This window comes from Erythranthe guttata, chromosome 14, assembly GCF_056151865.1.
Source record: "Erythranthe guttata isolate IM_541 chromosome 14, IM_541, whole genome shotgun sequence".
Classification (NCBI taxonomy): Eukaryota; Viridiplantae; Streptophyta; class Magnoliopsida; order Lamiales; family Phrymaceae; genus Erythranthe; species Erythranthe guttata.
The window spans coordinates 3,597,901-3,617,845 of NC_142546.1; the positions used below are offsets into that span (position 1 = coordinate 3,597,901).

Below are 19,945 nucleotides of genomic sequence, written 5' to 3' on the forward strand. Positions count from 1 at the left end.
CTCTCTCTCTCTCTCTCACGAGGGTTTGAACTAAAGTCGTCGTTAGTTGGGTGTATATTTTTGAAGTTTGAACTAAAGTCGTGTTGCAATGAATAGAAGCGTGTCAAAACACATTTATCGGGTCCAATTATTTTCATGCATTTTGCTATTAACCCTCCCCTCAGTCCCTTATCTCCTGAAACTAGCATTCTCCTCCTGTTAAAATGCCGTCGTGAATTCCTCCTTCGCCGCCACCCCGTTCACCAACCGGAGAGCGGCGGCATGGGGAGGAGATTTCAGAGGCGGAGTTCGAGGCATGACACTAGTGATTGGAGGAGGAAGTTGTCGAATTGGGGAGTCGCGGTGGAGGAGCCACTCCGGCGGCTCATCGTTGTATTTGAAACGCCGTGGGATTTTTGCTGATTTTACGTATATTCCATTTAGGTGTTTCCAGCGGCGGAAAATGAGCGATCTAGTTCCAATGATTTGTAGTTTATTTCAATATTTTCCATAGTAGGTTTAGATAATATTGTAGTTGATTCAATGTACTGTAGTTTGTTTTTGATGATTTTGTAGTTATTTTCGATAAATTGTAGCTTGTAGTCGTGTTGGAATTTTTTGTTGATTGTTGTAATTTGTAGTTGATTATTATAATTTGTAGGTGTTTATGATGTGATAAATCTGCTAAAAAGAAAAGGACGAATTTATTAAAAAAATGAATTTATCAAAAAATAAACTTATTAAAAAATTAAAAAATAGAAGGATATATATATGTAGTGGATAAGAGGAATAGAAAAATGGAATAATGTAAGGATAAAATGGGATTATAAGAAGGTAAGATGTCTCTCAAATGGAAATAACAACATTGGTGTATTATTAAAAATAATAATGAAGAGGGTCTCACTAATAGACCCTATATTAAATAGTACTCCCTCTATTCCTAAATATGTATTGTTTTTTTCACCTTGGAACGAGTCTTAAGAATCGCAATAAATATGTTTTGATTTTTGGAAATAGATATAGATAGACCAAATTACCCTTGTTTACTAATTAATGCAGAAAGAGTGTTGGAGAATTAATAAGGGTATAATTTAAAAATATGTAATTAATATAACATTGGAATTGTAATGCGACAAATAATATGGAACAAAAAATATTCTTAAAGAGACGAATATTGTGGAAAAGAGGGAGTATTTGAATTCATCTCTTACTCAAAAATATAAATAGATTTGAACAATTCAATAAAAAAGTTATATATAGTATTTTTTATATATATATATTTGGAAATAAAAAAAATATTAAAAGTAAAAACAAATTATTAATGACTAGTAATCATATTAATTAAAATCAAATCTTTCTTTTTTATCCTAAACATATATAAATTTTTAGGGGCTCTTTGACATAACCCCCATTACTTTTTTAATGGGAATAGGCCCAAAATATTTTAGACCATTTGAGAAAAGCCCAAATTCAATTTCAGCTATTATATTTTCCAGTTTTACCCCCGCCCACCACCTCATCACTAGGTCACGCGCTCCGCGTTTTTTTTTCCGTTTTTTTAATCGACTATGAAGCATAGTCGATTAGTCTTAAATCGACTGTGCTTCATAGTCGATTAAGGAAATTCTTTATTTTTTAACTTTTTTTTTTCTAATTTTGTTTTTAATTTTTTTTTTTTTTTAATTTTTTTTCTCTATCAAATTTATTAATGAATAGTTGATTAAAAATTTAACTATTAAAAATAACAAATCACAATTACAAAAAAAAATACAAAATTAATTATATTTAAAAAATATACAAACATTGTAATTGATTTATACATTGAAATCAATAAACAAAAATCAAAAAAAAAAAAATTAACAACTAGAGTTGGTTAACCTTAATCGACTACTGAACATGGTCGATTAAGCCTTAATCGACTATTGAACATAGTCGATTAAACCACGTAGTCGATTAAGGGCACTGCCTGCGCGAATTTTTTTTTCTGCGCCGTCTTCCTCCACAATCCACCAAAAAACGCCGCCATAACCATCACTACCACACACACATACGCCACCGCTAACAGACCCATCGCAAACTTCCACCCAAAACCGCCACCGCCAGCAGACCCATCGCAATCCTCCACCCAAAACCGCCGCCACCAACAGACTCATCGCAATCCTCCACTCAAAACCGCCTCCACAACCATCATTACCATCACCATCCACGCACACATACGCCGCCGGTAGCAGACCCATCGCAATCCTCCACCCAAAATCGTCGCCGGTAGCAAACCTGTTGGTCAGAGACGAGTCTTGTGGAGTGTGGAAATTTGTATCGTGGCTCTCGTCGTCGGAGGACGACATCGGCGGCGGCGAGTTTATGATCGGCGGCGGCGGGGGAGGCTGCTTCGTCAGCGGCGCGGCGGCAGGGGCTGGAGGTCGGGGCTGGGTCTGTAACGGTTGGATATTAGGGGTAATAAGGATGGTTTGGGAATTATTAAATAATATTTGGGTAGAAAATTAGGTAAGGGGATTTTCTCTAATTATTTTTGGGAGGAGGGGGTTTCTTAACTCATTTACCTAGATGAGGGGGTCTTGCTAATTATCCCAAATTTTTATTATATTTTTAGGATCGAGAGACACATAATTTATATGGAAAATTAGAGAACCCCTATCTAGGAACTATAGTTAAGGAAACATTCCCTCCCACAAATAATTAAAGAATGGGCGAATGGCAAAAATGCTCATCACATGGGACTTAAATGCATTTTAGTCCACAAAAAAAACAGTCTTTCAATTAAGCCCATCTCCATGTCTTTAGTCCAAAATACCCTCAATAATATAATTCTTATCAATTCCACCCATTATGCTCTAACTTCCTTAATATTACACATTGACCCCGTATTTAAACAAATATATCACATTAACCCACAAAACTTTTTTTTTCAGAAAATAATTTTTTTTCTGAAATACTTTTTTTCCGGCCAGATTCCGGCGTTGACCTTTTTTTTTTTTTTTAGAAAACTTTTTTTTTCCTGAAATTTTTTTCAGCCGGTCGGTCAACCATTGTTGACTTTTTTTTTTCTTTTTTGAATTTTTTTTCTTACAAGAAAAAAATATTTTAATTAATATTACTGTTTTAGCTACTAAATTACTGTCTCGGACAGTAATATTACTGTTTGGGACAGTAATATTATGAATATTATTTTTCCGAACAGTAATATTATGAATATTATTTTTCCGAACAGTAATATTATTAATATTATTGTCTAAGACAATTAAATTACTGTTGAAGACAATAATTTAGCATCTAAGGTAGTACTATTAATTAAAATATTTTTTTTTAAGAAAAAAAATGAAAAAAAAGTCAATTAACAGTTAAATTACTGTCTCTGACAGTTAAATAACTACTGGAGACAGTAATTTAGCAAACGAATACAGTAATATTAATTAAAAATATTTTTTTTAAGAAAAAAAAGTCAATTAACAGTTAAATCACTGTCTCCAACAGTTAAATAACTGCTGGAGACAGTAATTTAGCAACGAATACAGTAATATTAACTAAAATATTTTGACGAAAAAAAAAAGTCAATTAACAGCTAAATTACTGTCTCCGGCAGTTAAATAACTGCCGGAGACAGTAATTTAGCAGCCAAGACAGTAATATTAATAAAAAAAAATTAAGAAAAACAAAATTATAAAAAAAAAAAAAAAGTCAACGCCGGAATCTGGCTGGAAAAAAAAATTTCAGAAAAAAAAATATTTTCTGAAAAAAAAAAATTGGGGGGTTAATGTGATATATTTGTTTAAATCCGAGTACAATGTGTAATATTCAGGAAGTTAGAGCATAATGGGTGGAATTAATGAGAATTAGGCTTAAAATTGGGGTAAAAATTGAAATTATGGTTAAAATTAGTTAACTGGTGAAATTGGGCTAAATTGGGGTGTAAATCATGAAATTTGAGTTAAATTGGGTTTCAATGGATTGGGGGTAATTTTGGTATATATAGAAGGATTTTCCTTATTTACAAATAAGTTTGAATGTGCTGGATTTATTTGAAAGACAAAATAGTTGGATGTCCCTCTTTTAATTAAGTGTCCTTGTCATGGGTCTATTTGTCATTACCCCTTAAAGAAAATCCACTTAGTCAATATTACACCTATGTGATATTTTCATAATTCTAAAATTACCTTTAATTATCTATTATATTTTTTCAAAACCCTAATATTATTTTTAAACTTATTCCGTCGTTTTCTCGTTCCTTTTTTTCTCTGCGTACTCTTCTCTTCTTCTCTATTTTCTCTCTTCTCTGTTTTCTTCTTTTTATTTTCTCTGTTTTTTCCGGCAATCTTCTCTACCGATGCCGCCAGAAGATGGAGACTTAAAGAAGAGGAAGCACCCATCAAACATTATAAATGATTTTGGTAGTGATTCTGAATTCGAATGATAGGATTGCTACATCGGCAGCGAAAAGAGGTAAAATTGTCGATTTGTCACCGAAATCGGATTTTGATGAGTGGTGGTTTTGCTTTGGTTGGTGGTGCGAGTTGTGATTTTATTTATTTATTTGTAATAAAAAAACCGTCATAATATCAAAGTAAGGTGGTGAAAGTGTGTTGTGGCGGCGGTGTGATGGCGATGGAGAGGCAGATTTAGGGTTTTTTGGAGGATCGGGCAGAGGACGCCGCGTGTAGAGAATTTCGCGCAGGCTGAAACCTTAATCGACTATGTACATATTCATAGTCGATTAAGCTAATCGACTACGCTCTGACAGTCGATTAAGGTTGATCGACTCCAAATTTTTTATTTTTTTTTATTTTTTTGTTTTCTAATTCCAATTGTATAAATCATTTATAATGTTTGTATATTTTATGTTTTTGCAATATATAATTGATTTTGCATTTTTTCGCAGTTGTAATTTGTTATTTTTTGTAGCATATTCTTAATCGACTATGCTTCACATCATAGTCGATTAATATGTTTCACTGACTCTAATTTTTTACTTTTTTTTGGGGTTTTTTGTTTATTGATTCCAATTGTATAAATCAATTATAATGTTTGTGGATTGTTTGTTTTTTAAAATATAGTTAAGTTTGCATTTTTGTAGTTGGGATTTGTTATTTTTAGTAGTCAGTTCCATTATTGACTATAGGTCATCATAGTCGATTTAATATGTTTCATAGTCGATTAACATACCTGATTAAGAAAAAAAGTTAAAAAACAAAATAAAAAAAAATAACTTTTTTTAAACAATTAACAAAAATAAAAAAATAAGTAATAATAATAAATTAATAATAATAATAAAATAATAATAAATAAATAAAAAAAAGAGAGAAAGACACGGCTGATGGGTCATGGAGATAGTGTGTAAGGTGGAGGGACGTAAATGGTAAAATGGTTGACTGAAATTTGAAGTGGATTTTTCTCGAATGGTGCAAAATAGTATTGAGGGGTTATATCAAAGGTCCCTAATTTTTATTTCAAACAAAAATTATTTATATAAATCATTTAACCTAATTTTTAAAATATATCTCGACCCCACCTTGATTTTATTCTTCTAGTTAATTACATAGAAAATTTCGCTTATACTATCTTGATAAACACAATACACACAAGAAATATACACACCTAAAAAAACACAGTGGCACTATGCACAAGAAAACACGCACACGGCACACGGCACACATAATGCACACACAAAAAACCATGCGCACAAATTGCACATCTAAAACATCAACCAACACATGCACTCAAATTCCACACACAAAAAGCACATACATCATACATGCACACGCCCTGTAAAACACACACACACACACACTACAAAATCCAAAAGAAAAAACAATACACTGCACTCTTTCCCAAGAATCAATTATCAAGCTTTCATTTTCAGATTAATCAACACAATCAATACATAACTCAAAATTCAGAGTTGAAGTAAAAACTTTTACAATTTTCAAACCAACCAACCAAATAAAAATCTAAAAGTTAGCATGAATTATTCTACACAAGTTCGCCTTCAGCTAGGACCAAACGGTCTAATGCTCTGTTCGATCCGAACATTGCAATACGGGCAGCTCGCTCCCACTGCACTGCAGTTCCTTTCGAAGCAAGGAAAACAGAGCACTTGATGTGCGCACGGTAATAAAACCACTGACACATCATTCTGCAAGCACATCATGCAAAACCTGCGCCCAATTCTTCTTGCAGAGAAATATTCCATTGGAGCGCTCGATTCTGAAGAACTTGCATTCTCCGTCAGTTGTACTTCTGCCATTTGCTGACATAAGCGGAGACGCGACAGCTCGTCTTCAAGTCTTCGACAATTGTCCATGTCTATCTGACTGTCTATCTCTACTTTTTGTTGCAGTCGTAACAACTTCGTTCTCGCATTGGCTTTTCCAATCTCGAACGTCCTAGCTTCTTCGGCGGCAAGGGCAACCATGTCCTCTATTGCCTTAATTTCTTGCCTCTGTCTCACCTGCAAGTAGAAATCAAAAAGGAAATTCAGACTTCTCCCAAAGATACTATAAATTCATGGATCATTTTTCGTATTTATATATTTACTCTCTTAGCACGACACTGTTTTCATAACTGCGCAATATAAGCACTACTCTTACTCTTAATAGTAAATACAATGTCATTTATGTAAATAGTTCCATCATAGTACTAACTACCTAATCAATTCAATCCAACCATGGAGAATTAATGTCATATATTACTCTCTCGTAATACGACACTGTTTTTATAATCGCTCTGGCAAAGAGAAAAAAAATGATACCAAAGATGCACAAGATAAGCACTACTCTTACTCTAAATATGATTTTGTATATATAAATAGTTCCACCATCGTACAAAAACTACATAATCAATTCTATCATACATGCAAAAAAATTTAACACATGTTCACTTTAATGTGTTGAACATTAATGTCGTATCTACATCTAACACCAGAAAAGGAAGGAGGACATAACAATATAAGCAGTAGTACTCTCTTTTAATACGACGTCGTTTCTTTTAATACGACGTCGTTTTGGAACTGCACTGGCAGAAAAAAAAAATCTAAAAGGCACGATATAAGCAGTACTCTTTCTATTAATACGACGTCGTTTTGGAACTGCACTGGCAGAAAAAAAAATTCTAAAAAGGCACGATATAAGGAGTACTCTTTCTATTAATACGAAGTCGTTTCCTAAGTGTGCTGGCAAGAAACATATCTAAGAAGCAGCAACTGTGGGGCCCACTTAAATCAAGAAGCCGGTGTTTGTCTGCATTTTCACTTGCATGTAATATATATACTCTCTACAGAATCAGATTAATCATACACGCACACCTTTTCAGTACAAGTTTAATTATTAAGAAGAAATCAAAAAAGAATTTCCGACTTCCCCCAAACATAGTATGCATTCATTGAGCAATAATGTCATATCTATATATAATACCAACGAAGAAAAGAGGACAAAACAATATAAACAGTAGAACTCACTCTTAAAACGACGTCGTTTCGTATCTGCACTGGCACAAAAAAAAAATCTAATAGGCACCATATAAACAGTACTTTTTCTCTTAGTACGACGTTGTTTCCTAACTGCGCTGGATTTTTTTTATCGAGTTTAAGAATTGTGTAGAAATATGCCAAGAATAATCTAATTTAGATTTGAGTGTCTAATACATGCCAAGTTTGTACGAACACACGAAAATTTCATACTTTATATGCTCCTGCTCTGCTTAAAAGTTTTGAAAAACTATTTAAAATAAAGATAAGACCAATAGTGCATAAAACATATCAGCATCAAGTCTTTCTAGTTAAGGAGTTCAATTACTTTTTAGTTACTCTCTACGGGACAAGTCCTCCTTTTTTCATAATAAAATTATTATAAATTTCCAATAAAGATGTTTTACAAATGATTAATTAGCAAAATTTCCCAAATATGTTAAATGTGAATCCATAAGTAACGTTCGTACTCCTTTACTTGACTACGACAAAGCTTTTATTGATGATAAATCAAATGGAATTACATTTTTCTTGTTGAGGGTAATCTTCATACATATATATATATATATATATATATATATATATATATATATATATATATATATATATATATATATATATATATATATATATATATATATATTATCACAACCAAGCCGATTGAAAAGGATTATGTTTTCAGTGTTCGAACATAATTCACTCACTGGGTGATTCTTAACACAAATATGTGTTTCGTCCAGCGATAATACGCTTTAATATGAATAACCAAAAAGAATTTGAACAAATCTTATGATCTGAACTTTTAAAATATCTACCCACCACTACACAAAGGCTTATTTGAAAACAATTGTCATGCAAAGGCTTATGGCAAATGGAATTTGAATTTTAAAATATTCTCAAATCAATTTTTTTATCCATACGGTTATAATGACGTCAAAAAGGAACAAAAACAAATATCATACAGCATCAAGGACTATTATCTTTTTGTCAGAAAAAAATATGCAAAACTAGGGAAGGAATGGAAACGCAAAAGAGAGCAAGATAAAAATGTTTATCACTACGTTAATTCAGAGATGTAAAAGAATTACCAGACAATCAGAATTTACATAGATAATTAGTAGATATAATTCAATGGAATGAATAATTTACCTCAGCTTCCTTGGCTTCTTCGTTAGCTTGAAGCAACTCCAGTTTCATCTGCATCCCCTTCTGCTTTTCTTCGTTGCGCTGCGATCGGAAATTGCTAATCTGCTTTCCAGCATCCGAAAGCTTTTTCTTCCATTTCTTTTCCCGCTTAAGGCTTTCTTTCAATTCCCTCTCGGTTTCGGATCCATTCAACTTAACAGCTTCAGCGTCCGCTCTTATCTGGGCATTTTGGGTCTCCAGCCTTCTTACAGTATCAGTGACGAAGTTTGCTTCAAAATTCACTTTGCGGAAATACTGTTCCATCGCTGTGAGCTTCAACATGTGTTCTTTTTCAGCATGCAGTTTTTCATCTTTCATCTTATCCTTTTCCGAACACGCCTCCCTCAAAAGATTCAGTTCCATGAAATTTTTACTTAACCTTCTCGCTGTATCTACCACTTTCCTCTGAGCCCATTCTTTCTGCTCCTTCGTTTTTTCTTCCAAGTCTCTGGTACTTTTTACCAGATCTACTATCAGAGCATTTTTCGGTTCATCGGAATTGCTGTCCAGACATTGGTCGAGATATGTCTCATAATAACAGCCTGTTGTGGGTGCGAGAAAGTCAGCACACACAATATCACTTGTAATAGCATCTTGCGTAATAACTGGATCCCCAGCTTTCCTCTGCATATCATCTCTCAGGCTAAGGACATTAAATGCCAAATAAGATTCTTGCAAAGGCGTATAATTGATTCTTTTCATAATTCCCACCTTTTCATAAGACCCATGAGCCGGAATGCTATCAGAAATCTCGGTGGTAGGTGGAACAGGATCCCACGTCGTTACTAAAAGATGCCACATGGCATCATACCTTCGTATGTCTGGGCGAGTCTGTACGACAGAATCGACCAGAGCTTCGAACATTGATTTATATAATTCATCCATGTCTTTGAAAGCTTGTCTTTTCAACTCAATCCTTTTTTCGATGAAAGCAATCGAGTTTGTCACAATGTTACTGAGAGGATCCATTTCGCCATGGATAAACCCAGCACTCAAGATTGCCTTTTCTATTTCTGCCAGACTATATCCGGTTTTGAGTAACGAACCTCTGGCTTTAGCATATAATGTTTCAAGCTTGATATAAAGAAATCCCTCTAGTTCTTTTTCGTCATATCCGGATGTACTTGTGCTCACTGCATTACTTATACTTGATTCAGGCTTCGTGTCGATTGTATCAGAACTATGTGATTTATGTTTTCCTTTGCCCTTGGGTTGTTTACCTCTCTTTGAACCAGCCATGGATACAAGCTGTAAACGTATACAACCAAATAAATGATACAAGAAAAAGCATTGATATATATATATATATATATATATATATATATATATATATATATATATATATATATATATATATATATATATATATATATATATATATATATATATATATATTTCTAAGAAGAAATGATGCAGAATGATATAAGTGTGAACCATCCTATTCTTATCAAAAGTATTAAGGCTTTAATTGAAGCCACCAGCTTGTTACAGAAAGATCCGTTCTGATTAATCCAAAATCATCGTGAATTATTAAATATAAAACCCCCGTTTAATACGGTACACACACGTGAAATCAGAGCTAATGTGCCGTATCAAATTTTGCAGCAATATCAAACATCTGGTGATATTCACTGTTTAATCTAATGTGTTAACCTTAAGGCTTAAACTAATAACCAGCAACCTGTATGAATCTAATGTGTATGAAAATGATAAAAAGAAAAGAAATTAAAGTTTTCGCTACTGTCAGAAACATCCAGTGTTCTCAAATCCTTTACAACATCATAAACCTTCATGCATATATATACAAATAAAAAAAACTCTAGTTCAGATCTTTGGTTTTACCAAATAAATACATGGAGCAACCACTCCGTCACAACATCATAAACCCTTTACACATAAACAAAGATACAAACTTTTAACAAATCCATTCCAAAATAAAAAAAAAAAAATAAAAAAAATAAAAAAAAAAAACAAACAAAGATTTCATGTCTAATATATATAAAATCAAGGGAACAAAAAGAAAGAAAAAATAGACTCAATTTTAAGGTAAGGTTTTCAATTGAAAATGAATGAGAATCTGACCCAAAAAAATCAAAATTATCAGAAACAGATTTGAAGGCCTAAATAATTACCAAAACTTTGAAGGACAGGTCTGCGATGGGAAGATTCTGGCCACTGCTCTCTGAACCTAGTCACTGAATAAATGGCAAAAAGGAAGTCAGAAGAAAAATCTAGACAACCAAGATTATATAATAAAAATCTCCTTTCATTTAATGGAGGGGATTGACAGATAAGAATGTAGAAAAGATTTGAAATAAGATGAGGTCGTGTTTTAATGTACATAAAAACCTCCAAAGGTGAATTGAAAAATGGTGGAAGTATTTAGACATAAAGATTTGTTCGTATACCAAAAAAAATGCATGAAACAAATATTCCATCACCACATCATAAACCCTTCCAAGATAAACAAAGACAAAACATTTCAGAAATACATTCAAAAAATAAAAATAAACAAGAATCAGAAATAAAAAAAAAAAATCAAATTTATCAGGAATGATTTTATGGCCTAAATAATTACCAAAACTTTCCAGGACAAGTCTGCGATGGTAAGATTCGGCTACTGCTCCTCTAGAAAGATAAAATAAAATAAGAAGTGATTGCTTTTAGGTTATAACTTGGCTCTCTTAACCTAGTCAAAAGTCACTGAAAAAATGGCAAAAAGAAAGTAGCAAAGAAAATCTAGACAACAAAGACGAAAGAAAAAAAATCTGCTTTGATTTAATGGGATGGAATTTTGACAGATAAGAATGTGGAAGAAATTAAAAATAAGATGAGGTCATATTTAATGCATTGTAATATGATGACATATATGGAGAATTTTCCTAAATGGTTACAGCAATAACCAGTTCAAAAAAATTCAAAAATGAGCAGACACCTGGCTTGAAGTTTGAAAAGGGCCTTGACGTTCGGATTTTGGGCTCATTTTTCTTGCCTGTAATGTGAAGGATTTTATATAGATTTGACCAAATTAAATTTATCATCTACCTTATGATTTTATATTAGAAAAATTAATATGCAAAATCTGTAGATAAAATTCAGTAATTACTTACCTTGTTATGTCATTGAAAATCATAAGGAAATAAAGATTTTATCTTAATGCTATTGCAAACTTCACTAAATCCTATTCAATGATTTAAATAATTTCTTATATAGGTCAAATATTTAATTAAAAGGGATATTATCTTTATTCATTCGTAATGATAGATGGCTAGACATTCACCCTAATGAGTAATTCTTCTATAAAATCTGCAAAATATGAATGTTTTCCTCAGTTTTGTGACGATAGTTCTGAGCTTCAAATATTTTCTATTTACCCCGCTCTTAAAACTGATTACAGTGAAAGTGTACAAAATTCGAGTATAAGACCAGGCAACCTGTGCAGGCTGGATTAGAAAGCTAAAAAACAATGAACATGACAAAGAGGCTGGTCAAATAATGCTCTATCGAAATCAGGCTCGATTAATAGATAGCAGAAAAGCTTCTGAATTCACTAGAGTACTAGAGTCAGTACTTTTAATTTAATTTTATATTAAGTTTAGCAGGACGAGTCTAATCTTAAATCCTGACAAGATAAATCTGAGACAATCAAATGCTAAATTTATATCGAAACGAGTACTGATAGATTTCGAATAGACAGAAGCAAAATCTTTATGCGTGGAATAGAATATCAATATTGAGTAAGGGGAACGAGTACCTAGTTTAGGCCAGGGTGCAGTTGCCTTCACCTTCGCCTTCACCATGTCATATCCATTTTGAAGGCTTCTTCAAGGACTCGATGAAATCCCCATGTGGCACTGATTTCTCAATGCATAGTATCCACCACAGTATACACAAAACGTTTCAAGCAAATGAATATCTTCGAAACCAAGCAGAAGATTACGGAATAATATTAGAAAACCACTAATGATAATAAAGAAACATAATATTATAATCAGCTAGATTTGTATACATGTTTATTATTCGACCTCTAGTTTGCAAACTGAAATTATGCTTTCAACCCCGGTATTTTTATCTTTCTTCTTTAAGATGTGGCAAAATATTAGATGAACAAAACATTGTTACATACTAAAAGGCAAGTACTACATCTGCAACTGCAACTCATTCTTGCAAGGCTTTTGCCTCTCCACTTCAACTACACACTCTGATTAACCAAGTGGCTAATTGTGATTAAGTACATACTTTAATCTGTACACTACATAGATAAGATTTATCAGAAACTGTCAAAAATCCAACGCACTACTTTCCTAGTATATATCATGCTGCAACTAAAACAATTGTCCTTGTAGTAATTACTAATTAATACAAAGTTATAATTAAGAACTCAACTCCAAATAACCTCTTCAATAAGATCATCAAATATCAAATCCTCCAACTCAAGCCCCACACACTCACCATCCAACTGCAGATTCATCCAACCGTCACGCCCATCCATTAAATCCCGACTCACCGCATCATCTATCGCCTGATCGATCTCTGCCCTCAAACTCATCAACCGCCGTATCTCCCCCCAAACCTCCTCCAGCACACGATACCCCTTCGCCATCCGGTGCATGCGGGACCTACTAGTCAACGGCCTCGGCCAATAGCAAAATGACCCCTCGTAAATATCCAAAAACACCTCGTTGATTAAATCGAACAGTAGAAGATGATCGAAGTTCATTCCACCGCCTTCTTCGTAACCTTCCACTTCGTCGTACACCATAGGGTCCACGGGGTGCTCCGCGGAGTACCATTTCCCTAGAATCTCGTCCCTGCTGAATCCGGAAAGTTCTAGAATTTCCTTTACGTAGTTGAAATCGGCTTTATTCCAAGCATCCACTTGAAAAATGTCATGTTTTGCATCTGTAATAATAATTTTAAAAAAATTAAATAAAATTGTTTGCATGTTTGTGATACTCTTGAGCTTGATATAACAATGTAAAGAATAAATTAGAATATACCTTGTGACTCAGTCAAATCAAGCTCTTGACAGATTATTTCATCCTCCTCGTTATAACTAAACGGATCGTTTTCAGAAACATAATGAACTTCCGCAATCATCGACACCCACTGGATACACTATGTCTCTTTCCCTGATAAGGAATCTTCCGAATGATATTAGCAAACCACTAATGACGATAAAGAAGGTACACGTAATATTAAAATCAGCAACAAAGTCCGTTCTGTTTGTGCAACCTCTCTTCTATTTGCAACAGAACAAAGTGTGATTATGCTTTAAAATTCTCAGCTGACCATTTTTACAATGTCTGCAACTGAGATGCAGTGTTCGATCACTATGTCTTAAAAGTGTTTTTCTTTGTTTCTAGTGCAGTTGAATTTATGGTGAAACCATATGCATTATCGTTCCATATACAATGCAGAACTATATTGCTCAAGACATTACACTGAATAACCTAGCGGACGGTCATAATTGTTTTACTCATAAATGTCGATAAAATGCGTTATTCATAGATGAAATGCTGTCAATTTATCACCATCTAGAGCCTATCTTAATTTTATGAAGCATGATAGTTGGCATAGTAAATTTTGCAGAGTCGTGAAAAAGAGACGAACTCTTCTTTCCGTTCACGCAGTTTCTGGCAGGTATACGATTACATGAGAATAAATCGATTTTATCATTCTTAATTTTAAAACACACAGGATGTAACAAACATAGATATTTTTTTCGTTACGAACATTTGCAACATGGATCACTAAACCATTCACCGAAATCCCGTAAAATATATCAAGCAACTAAATTCCATAATAATCATAAAATTAGGCTTCCAAAATAGTTAAACACATCACATCGAGCTGGCATTCTCCCATAAATAGATTATGATAGCGTGATCATGATAAAAAAAAATTAAGAATTAAAAATAAAAAATAGAAAAAGTGGGAAATGCATACCAGGAAGAAGAGGGCGCAAATTGACCAAAGCATAGGAAAGTTGAGTAGAGTAGAACACTTCACTTGGGTTGATTTTGTAAGGTCCAAACGCATAACTCTCCGACTCCATTTCAGCCTTCAGTTTTTTTTTTCAAGTAAATTAAAAACAAAATTAAATCACAATTATCCAATCTCTTAACCTAATTACGAAATAATTTACTAGGATTGGATTTGATGAGAAGATTAACTTGCCTGATCTGAGTTGTGAGTGAAGGAGGAGGAGGCTCTGGGTAAAGCGACACCTGGTGAGAGCGGCGGCTCAAAATGACGGCGGAAGTGGCGGCGCGTCGACGAGCGTGAATAGAGAAATGAGGTGGTGAAGGAATAACGAGAAGAAAGTAACGCCGGTGCTTTTAGCATCGCTCCGGAGAAGAAAGATGCTTTTCTCTCTGACGAGGGTTTGAACTAAAGATGCTATTATCATATGTACTAGTGGTCAATGTTTAGTTTATATTAAAGGATTAATTAGGAAGAAACCCTCAAAACACATTCACGCAGTTAATTATTGCATTATTACATACCACCCTCATATGATATTATGAGTTTGATATACTTCCACTTGAAACGGAACTTAATTTGAATTAAATGATAAGTTCAAATCAAATTTTTTAATTAAATTTCAGTTTGAAATAATATATGAGTCACATCCCTAATTTTTTTAATTATTCATAGTTTCCCCGTATACCCTAAGTTATATAACTTATATATTTACGTTTTTTTTTAATTCAGATTTATTTTTCTTCTTTTTATTTTTTTCTCTCTCACGTTCTCTTTCCCTCTCCATCTCCTCTCTCACGTTCTCTCTTCCCTCCCCATCTCTCTCTCTCTATCGTTTTTTTCTCTTTATCTCCCTTTCTCCCATCTCTCTAGATCTCTCTTTTTCTCCGGTAGAAGCACGAATCGAAGGTCGTCGTCGGCGGTGGCAGGAGAGGAACCACCAGCAGCGGTGGTGGAGGCACGATGGCAGGGGCTGTGCGGCGGTGGATGGGGTTGTGGTGGAGGCGGCGACTGCAAGGGTTGTGCGACGGAGGTTTGCAGGGGCTATGCGGTGTCGGTGTTGGGGCGGATCTAGGGTTGGTGGGGCGGATTTAGGGTTTGGTGGGGGCGAATCTAAGTTTTTTCGATTTTGATGTCTATAGATATCTATGGCTGTCTATGAGTGTCTGACGGCTAGCGGCTATGGTTCAAAGGAGAATTTATTTCAAAAGAGGATTAAGAGTTTCAAGATGTCTGTGGATGACTACGAATTACTACAGTTTCTATGGGTGTCTGCAAATGACTACAGCCGAAAAAAAATTAAAAAAGAAAATCATAATTTTCAATATTATGTAGAAAAAAAATAGATTTTTAATGAAAAAAATGGATAGACGTATTCTACGTAAAAAAAATAAAATAACAAAAATGTTATATGCAAATTAAAAATGTTAAATAATACTATAGTACATCATAGAATATTTATAATCTGACTTAATTTTCGAATTTGTGAGTGGATGGGCATTTTTGGAATGAATTTTGATAAATGATATAAAACAATCATTTAGTTCTAATAAGTTTTGTCACAAGTACTTATATTTGTCACAAGGACTTATATTTAAAACCGCTTATTATAACTCAATTTTACCGTTTCTAATTTATTTAATCCTAGAAATATTATATTTATTGTCCAGCCGCTTTTTCATTTTCTCTCCTCCCTCGATACTTCTTTCTTTCCTTTCCCTCTTCTATCTTTCACCACCACCGCCACCACTTTCTTCCACCGTTGCAATTGCTCTCTTTCACCGCAACTATCGCTCCTATCACTCCAATTTGCCGTCACGAGTTCGTATCCCAAGAGTCGAAGTCGGATTCGTTGAGTGACATAAAGAGACAGAGGTCGTGCTTCGCCAAAATCTGCAATTTCCGGCGAAACTATGCTGCTTCTTCGACACCCAGACGTACTAATATTCATCATCTTCACCTTATCTCCCCCTAGTAACTCTTCCATCAGTCCATTATCTCCTGAAACTAGCATTCTCCTCCGGTCAAAACGCCGCCGGGAATTCCTCCTCCGCCACCACTCCGCTCACCAGCCTCAACCCCAGTTATCGCGCCCACGTCGATTTCATCGCCCTCCACAACAACCGGAGAGCGGCGGCATGGCGAGGAGATTTTAGAGGCGGAGTTCGGGCCTTCGGGGCATGGCACTAGTGATTGGAGGAGGTTGTCGAATTGGGGAGTGGCGGTTGGAGAGCCACTCCGACGGCTCATCGTTGTACTTGAAACGCCGTGGGGTTTTTGCTGATTTTACATATATTTCATTTAAATATTTTCGGCGGCGGAAAATGGGCGATCTAGTTCCAATGCCCGGGCAAATTAGAGTTGTTTTTTTATTGGTTTCGGTGATTTGTAGTTTATTTCGATATTTTTCACATTAGGTTTCCATAATCTTGTAATTGATTTGGTGTACTGTAGTTTGTTTTTGATGATTTTGTAGTTATTTTTGATAAATTGTAGTGAATTACTATAAATTGTAGCTCGTAGTTGGTTGCTAAAAATTTTAGTTGGATTGAGGTGTTTTTATAGTTGTATTTGTTATAAATTATAGTCGTATTGGAATTTTTAGTTGATTGTTGTAATTTGTAGTTGATTATTGTAATTTGTAGCTGTTTATGATATGGTAAATCTGCTAGGAAAAAAAGGACAAATTTATTAAAAAAACGAATTTATTCAAAAATAAATTTATTAAAAAAATAGAAAATAGAAGGATATATAGGTAGTAGCTAATAGGGATGGAAAACTCGAATAATGTAAGAATAAAATGAGATTATAAGAAGTTAGGAGGTCTCTCAAATGCAAATAACAACATTGGTCTAGTACTATAAAAAAAATAATGAAGAGGGTCTCGCTAATAGACCCTATATTAAATGATACTCCATTCGTACCTAAATATGTGTCGTTTTTCATCTTGGAATGAGTCTTAAGAACTCAATAAATTTGGAAAATAGATATAGATAGATCAAAATACCCTTGTTTACTAATTAATGCAGAAAGAGTGTTGGGGAATTAATAAGGGTATTGAAAAATATGTAATTAATGCAACATTGGAATTGTAAAGTAACAGATAAAACAAAAAATATTCTTAAAAGAGACGGATATTATGGAACAGATGGGTATTTGAATTCATCTCTTACTCAAAAATATAGATAGAGTTGAACAATTCAATAAAAAAGTTATATGTAGTCTTTTTTTATCCATATTTAGAAATAAAAATATTAAAAGTGAAAACAAATTCTTAATGACTAGTAATCAATCATATTAGTCAAAATCAATTTTTTTTAATCCTAAATATATAATAAAATTTTTATTATATTTTTATGATAGAGAGACGGGCCATTTTTTTTTCTAGGCCAAGTTGACCAATACTTTAGGAAAATAGGGCAAAAAAGTAAAATAGGGCAATTTATGGGCTTATTTCACAAGTACAATAAAGCGTCACTATAAATACCGCGTTTTAAGAGAACGACACGTGTCCAATAGATCAACGGTTGCCAAAAGGCAACATTTTGAATGACGACTCTTCTGGAGCCGCCACGTGTCATCCAAATTCAGCTTTATAATAATAATACCAAAAACAATAACAAGTTAGCCGATAATAATAATAATAATAATAATAATAATAATAATAATAATAATAATAATAATAGTAATAATAGTAATAGTAATAGTAATAATAGTAATAATAATAATAATAATAATAATAATAATAATAATAATAATAATAATAATAATAATAATAATAATAATAATAATAATAATAATAATAATAATAATAATAATAATAATAATAATAATAATAATAATAATAATAATAATAATAATAATAATAATAATAATAATAATAATAATAATAATAATAATAATAATAATAATAATAATAATAATAATAATAATAATAATAATAATAATAATAATAATAATAATAATAATAATAATAATTATAATAATAATAATAATAATAATAATAATAATAATAATAATAATAATAATAATAATAATAATAATAATAATAATAATAATAATAATAATAATAATAATAATAATAATAATAATAATAATAATAATAATAATAATAATAATAATAATAATAATAATAATAATAATAATAATAATAATAATAATAATAATAATAATAATAATAATAATAATAATAATAATAATAATAATAATAATAATAATAATAATAATAATAATAATAATAATAATAATAATAATAATAATAATAATAATAATAATAATAATAATAATAATAATAATAATAATAATAATAATAATAATAATAATAATAATAATAATAATAATAATAATAATAATAATAATAATAATAATAATAATAATAATAATAATAATAATAATAATAATAATAATAATAATAATAATAATAATAATAATAATAATAATAATAATAATAATAATAATAATAATAATAATAATAATAATAATAATAATAATAATAATAATAATAATAATAATAATAATAATAATAATAATAATAATAATAATAATAATAATAATAATAATAATAATAATAATAATAATAATAATAATAATAATAATAATAATAATAATAATAATAATAATAATAATAATAATAATAATAATAATAATAATAATAATAATAATAATAATAATAATAATAATAATAATAATAATAATAATAATAATAATAATAATAATAATAATAATAATAATAATAATAATAATAATAATAATAATAATAATAATAATAATAATAATAATAATAATAATAATAATAATAATAATAATAATAATAATAATAATAATAATAATAATAATAATAATAATAATAATAATAATAATAATAATAATAATAATAATAATAATAATTGTTATTATTATTATTATTATTACATACAAAATTTAGCTTATACTATAGATAAACACAATACACGCACAACAAACACTAATAAAAAGTACCAGTATATTGATTGCATGGCACTATACACAAGAAAACACGCACACATAATGCACACACAAAAACGGGAAATTTTATGCTACACCTGGTGAATATAACCAGACACCCTAATTAATAAAATTCCCACTACGATATAATTATAAAATAAATAAAAAAGGACACATGTCAAGAAAAGAGCCACCCGGTGAAAATCACCGGGTGTAGCATCGTATTCCCCCACAAAAACCCATGAGCACAAATTGCACATAGAAAAAACATGCACTCATGCACCCACCCATAAAACACCCACACACACACACTGCACACACTACAAAATCAAAAAGAAAGCACAATACACTGCACTC

The 19,945-nt window shown here is 31.7% G+C and overlaps 2 protein-coding genes across 6 annotated transcripts; both read right to left on the minus strand.

Moving 5' to 3' along the window:
• Positions 1 to 5,818: 5,818 nt before the first annotated feature.
• LOC105958623 (MND1-interacting protein 1) lies at positions 5,819 to 12,557 on the minus strand. 5 transcript variants are annotated; one of them, XM_088813271.1, is made up of 6 exons: positions 12,396 to 12,496; positions 11,577 to 11,633; positions 10,774 to 10,836; positions 9,353 to 9,889; positions 8,606 to 9,265; positions 5,819 to 6,442 (listed from the first exon to the last, which is right to left on the minus strand). In XM_088813271.1, the coding sequence occupies exons 4-6, from the start codon at positions 9,878 to 9,880 to the stop codon at positions 5,981 to 5,983; spliced, it is 1,650 nt and encodes a 549-aa protein (XP_088669397.1). In that variant the 5' UTR covers positions 9,881 to 9,889; positions 10,774 to 10,836; positions 11,577 to 11,633; positions 12,396 to 12,496; the 3' UTR covers positions 5,819 to 5,980. The 5 variants fall into 5 exon arrangements, with proteins under 5 accessions (XP_088669397.1, XP_088669393.1, XP_088669396.1 ...); XM_088813267.1 differs by having other exon boundaries at positions 8,606 to 9,889; positions 12,396 to 12,557; XM_088813270.1 differs by lacking the exon at positions 12,396 to 12,496 and adding an exon at positions 11,220 to 11,261 and having other exon boundaries at positions 8,606 to 9,889; positions 11,577 to 11,615.
• A 129-nt stretch (positions 12,558 to 12,686) lies between these two features.
• On the minus strand, positions 12,687 to 15,057 carry LOC148764946 (protein TRM32-like). The gene is made up of 4 exons (XM_088813272.1): positions 14,822 to 15,057; positions 14,591 to 14,705; positions 13,642 to 13,773; positions 12,687 to 13,543 (listed from the first exon to the last, which is right to left on the minus strand). Exons 3-4 carry the CDS (start codon positions 13,739 to 13,741, stop codon positions 13,023 to 13,025), a joined length of 621 nt encoding a protein of 206 aa, XP_088669398.1. The 5' UTR covers positions 13,742 to 13,773; positions 14,591 to 14,705; positions 14,822 to 15,057; the 3' UTR covers positions 12,687 to 13,022.
• Between the last annotated feature and the right edge of the window lie 4,888 nt (positions 15,058 to 19,945).

Excerpts from the sequence above, each read along its gene's own strand:
- LOC148764946 (XM_088813272.1), bottom strand. The coding sequence starts at position 13,741 with ATGATTGCGGAAGTTCATTATGTTTCTGAAAACGATCCGTTTAGTTAT. Across the intron at positions 13,544-13,641 it reads TGATTTGACTGAGTCACAAG|ATGCAAAACATGACATTTTT; the intron begins GTATATTCTAAT and ends TTATTATTACAG.
- LOC105958623 (XM_088813268.1), bottom strand. The coding sequence starts at position 9,880 with ATGGCTGGTTCAAAGAGAGGTAAACAACCCAAGGGCAAAGGAAAACAT. Across the intron at positions 6,443-8,605 it reads AAGAAGCCAAGGAAGCTGAG|GTGAGACAGAGGCAAGAAAT; the intron begins GTAAATTATTCA and ends TTCTACTTGCAG.